Below are 4,814 nucleotides of genomic sequence, written 5' to 3'. Positions count from 1 at the left end.
CATCCCTAAAATTTACTTAAATATCGATTGGCCGCTGTGGTTTTTAAAATTACAAATATTCCCTTATCTAAATTTTTTTATTTAACATAATTAAGAGAGAAAGTAAAATTTCTATCTACTCTCATATACAATAATAAAATTACTTGATAATTTATTGAAATATATTTTTAATATCATTCAAAATTGTTAATTAACTTAATAATTTATTAATTGAAAGAGTCATTTGTTATACGATTAGAAATTTGAAGAAATGTGATGCAATTTTCATAATTTCAGGGAGCAATCCCTATTTAATTAAATTTTAGGGGATATTTTTATAATTTATCATTTAATTTTTGGTGGTTCGACGACCCCCTTGACTGGGTTGTAGAAAAGCAGGAAAGTACGTAAAGACCTAAGAAGTCTATATAAAGTAGAGGATTGTCCATGATTGAACAACAAACACAATTCTCTTTTTGAAAAGAAAGGGGAAAAAAAAAAAAGAAAGTAGATTGTTTTTTGAGGTTCACAGCATTGAATTCAGGTTTTGTTCAATCATGTCAGGCAATGCAAACTTGATATTTCTCTTGTTCCTCAACATACTAGCCATCTCTGCTTTGAACCAAGAAGGCCTCTCTTTACTCTCATGGCTTTCTATTTTCAATTCTTCTCATTCTGCCACTTTCTTTGCTTCGTGGAACGCAACCCACAAGAACCCATGTCAATGGGACTACATCAAATGTAACTGTGATGGGTTTGTTTCAGAAATCAATATTAGCTCTATCGATCTTTGCACAACCTTCCCTATTCAGGTCGTCTCCTTCAACTTCCTTACCACCCTTGTCCTTTCTTATGGCAACCTCATCGGAGAAATTCCATGTTCGATTGGAAACATGTCATCACTGGTCAGCTTGGATCTCAGTTACAATGCTCTGACAGGAAGAATACCACCAGAAATCGGAAAATTATCCCAACTGCAGTTACTATCACTGGGTTCTAATTCCTTGCAAGATGGAATTCCAACTGAAATCGGAAATTGCTCAAAGCTTCAACAGCTTCTACTGTTTGGTAACCAGCTCTCTGGAAGAATTCCACTTGAAATAGGGCAGTTACGGGCTCTAGAAAGCTTTCGAGCTGGTGGAAACCCGGGAATCTGCGGAGAGATCCCAATGCAGATGTCACAATGCAAACAACTAGTTTTTCTTGGTCTTGCAGAGACTGGGATGTCAGGAAAGATTCCATACAATATTGGAGAGTTGAAGAATCTCGAGATTCTTTCAGTATACTCCGCGAATCTCACAGGTGAGATTCCAAGATCTCTTGGAAACTGTTCAAGCTTGTCGTTGATTGGTTTCTCATCAAATTTTCTGACAGGTGAGATTCCAAGTGAACTAAGCTTGCTGAAAAATCTCCAACTTTTGTATCTTGCGCAAAACAATCTTAGTGGGAGCATTCCAAGGTCTCTTGAAAACTGCTCAAGCTTGTCATTGATTGATTTCTCATCAAATTCTCTAATGGGTGAGATTCCTAGTGAACTCAGTTTGCTAAGAGACCTCAAATTTTTGTATCTTTTGCGAAACAATCTTAGCGGGAGCATTCCAGGATTTCTTGGAAATCTCAAAAATTTGTCTCTTTGGGAAAACAATCTTAGTGGAAGTATTCCAAGATCTATTGGAAACTGTTCAAGCTTGACGTTGATTGATTTCTCATCAAATTCTCTGACAGGTGAGATTCCAAGTGAATTAAGTTTGTTGAAAAATCTCCAATTTTTGTATCTTAGGCGAAATAATTTTAATGGGAGCATTCCAAGATCGCTTGGAAACTGCTCAAGCTTGATCGTGATTGAATTCACATCAAATTCTCTGATGGGTGAAATTCCAAGTCAACTAAGCTTGCTGAAAAATCTCCAATTTTTGTGGCTTAGGCAAAATAATCTTAATGGGAGCATTCCAAGATCTCTTACAAACTGCTCAGACTTGACGGTCATTGATTTATCATCAAATTTTTTAACGGGTGAGATTCTAAGTGAACTAAGCTTGCTAAAAAATCTACAAATTTTGTATTTTCAGCAAAACAAACTTGGTGGGAATATTCCAAGATCTCTTGGAAACTGCTCGAGCTTGACAACGATTGATTTCTCAATGAATTCTCTTATGGGTGAGATTCCAAGTGAACTAAGCTTGCTAAATAATCTCCGATATTTGGTACTTGGGAAAAACAAACTTAGTGGGAGCATTTCATGATCTCTTGGAAAATGTTTGGGCTTGATGTTGATTGATTTCTCAATAAATCCATTAAGGGGTGAGATTCGTCCATCTCTTGCAAATTTATTGGAGTTTTTTTTATCCATGAACAACATTTGTGGCGAAATTCCAAAGTATGTAGCATTATTAAATGGAAAATGCTAAAGACATCCTTAGGGGTGTGATTAGCCTTAATATGTGTGTTAGAAAGTGTATTGATATATTTAAAAAGTGTATTGAAATTTATTAAAAAATAAAAAATAAAATTAAAGAATATGTAAAAAATGTATTAGGTTGTATTTATTTACTTCTTATTAACAGTTCTAAAAGTTGTCATTAGTATGATCCTTATTAAAATTTAAATTTAACTTTGTCTGTCTCAAAAATATGGCTTTAGATGTATCCCCAAGGTTCAGGTCTTATTTGTGCTTTTCAATCTCATACAACTGCCCCAACATGTATGTTGACAAATGGAGTTTAGTTCTCCCAAAACTTGGGTTTCAGGCTCAACCCTCATGTAGATGTATTGTTCATTAGGGCTCAGAGTAATAGCTTTTTCATGGATTTGTTCTTTTTGGCTTCAAGTTCAAAAAGTGTCTCCAATGTACAATTGTCATGTATCATATTAGTTCATTTATAGCAAGTTGTTTTATTTTAATGGTTGTCATTTTAATATGACATAATAACAAAATGCTATATTTTGATAATCATACTTGGGATCATAATCAACGTATAAAATTTTTAGTATATGACACAATCATGTGTACTTAATTGTTGTATTCGCATCGTCATTAAATTAAACTTTTCTTCTCATCATAAATGTTGGGAGGTAACCATCATCATAATTATATCATATTTGTCAAACTGATATCTTCAAATTTTATTTTCCATTACTTCTATTTTTCTACGTGTTGTTTCAGCCTCCCTCAATTTAAGGTTTTTATGCTTTCTTTATTGCATTGTTCCGGCAAATTACAAATACAGAGGTCGTGTTTGGTTTGGATTCAAAAACTAATTTCATATATTTTTTTTAAATTGAAAATTAATTTCATGAAAAAAATAAAATAAAAGAAAAATTCAAAATCACTTATCATTTTTATATAGTTTTATCTTTTTTGGAGGGCACAAATAATTTTTAAAATATTTTTTTGATATTTATTTTTGTCAAATTAATTTATATTTTTTTTAAAAAAAATTTAGGTATTTTTCTTTTTCTTTTTTTTTTCTTTTTTTTTTTCTTTTTTTTTTTTTTTCAGAGAATGAAACCGAACAAGCCTTTCCGCTGCCATGCTCTTCTAGCTGATTCCTTTTGCAAGCTTTCCCTCGACTTGAACGGCACCTACGTTATACGGGACACGTGATTTTTTTATTAATTATTAGTATAATTATATGTTTTTGAATTAGTGTGTAAAGGATAGAGATTTATATAGGTAAATTGATCTGTATCCAAAATATAACTAAAATAAGAATTTAATACATACTTGGCTGAAGAATTTAAATGATAAATGAGAAATTTTATAAATATAAATATTAATTTATTACTAGATTGTTAAGATCACAATCTTATCCTAAATAATAAATAATAAACATTCCCTTTAAATATATAGTATTACACAAATCTTTTTCTATCAACTTCCTAGTTCAATTTTTCATATTTTGTACCTATAATACAATTAAAGGTATAAAATTAATTGCACAATTACATAATTTTGTTTAATAGTTCATCTCATAATACAAATTCATTGAATCCACTTTTGCATATTATTTGCATACTATTGGTGTAAGAATGTATTAATATCAATATGTAATATGTTTTTTTATACATTAAGAGTTGTTGAGTCATGTTTTTTGTGTCATAAATATCTTGCATGATGAAAAATATAACATTAGTCATTAGTATATTTTCATTTATGTATAAAATGTGGAATAATTTTTTTAAAAAAATGAAATGATATTATAGTTTGATATTTCGGTTAATATATGAATTTCATAATTATTTTTACGATATTTATAAATCCATACTTATAAGTGTTTGTACGGTCACTTTTATGAAACTGACAAGTTACATAATTTATTATGTTATCTGTAAGTAATCAGCATATGACAAAAATTGATCAAAATTTTTTATTTAATGTACTTGCTTTTTGCATTGATGGGCATGAGCCAAGAAGGCCCAGTCAATGGTTGCTATGGGAATGCTATAAGCTTCCCAGACAGTTACTTAATTGGTTACCACCATAGAGTCCAGCAGAACGGACCCAACAACAAGTCCAATAGAGAACCCACAATAGTCAAGCCCTGATACCAACTGGATACCAGCTGGACACATGTCATGTAAGAGTTTAGCCACGTAGCAGACAAAGATTCTACAAAATCATTGAACCCACGCTCCAAACATTAAATAAGACTGTCAAGGCGTTAAACGCAAAAAAAAACCTCTCACTTTGAAGCACGGTGAAACAGCTATGACTAATCGCAGGTAGTTGGTAGACTTTCGACTAATGGGACAGTATAAATAGACAAGCAAATGATTAGCAAGAGATATAAGAAAATTTCTGAGGAACGTTTGGTAAGACTCTTAGTCTCTCTCTT

General features: G+C 31.6%; 1 protein-coding gene across 1 annotated transcript; it reads left to right on the top strand.

The window, feature by feature from the left end:
- The first annotated feature begins 440 nt into the window (after nt 1–440).
- On the top strand, nt 441–2,507 carry LOC145821185 (uncharacterized). Its single transcript, XM_082917725.1, has 2 exons — nt 441–1,704; nt 2,049–2,507. The coding sequence occupies exons 1-2, from the start codon at nt 537–539 to the stop codon at nt 2,111–2,113; spliced, it is 1,233 nt and encodes a 410-aa protein (XP_082773851.1). The 5' UTR covers nt 441–536; the 3' UTR covers nt 2,114–2,507.
- Nucleotides 2,508–4,814: the final 2,307 nt, after the last annotated feature.

Source organism: Camellia sinensis, chromosome 3 (assembly GCF_055761805.1).
Source record: "Camellia sinensis isolate YWXY chromosome 3, ASM5576180v1, whole genome shotgun sequence".
Lineage (NCBI taxonomy): Eukaryota > Viridiplantae > Streptophyta > Magnoliopsida > Ericales > Theaceae > Camellia > Camellia sinensis.
This window is presented reverse-complemented; position numbering and strand designations above follow the sequence as displayed.

What these genes read in the sequence shown, in the direction of transcription:
- LOC145821185 (XM_082917725.1), top strand. Translation starts at nt 537, where the DNA reads ATGTCAGGCAATGCAAACTTGATATTTCTCTTGTTCCTCAACATACTA. An exon ending in CTCATCAAATTCTCTGACAG is followed by an intron (nt 1,705 to 2,048) that starts GTGAGATTCCAA and finishes TTGTATTTTCAG; the next exon opens with CAAAACAAACTTGGTGGGAA.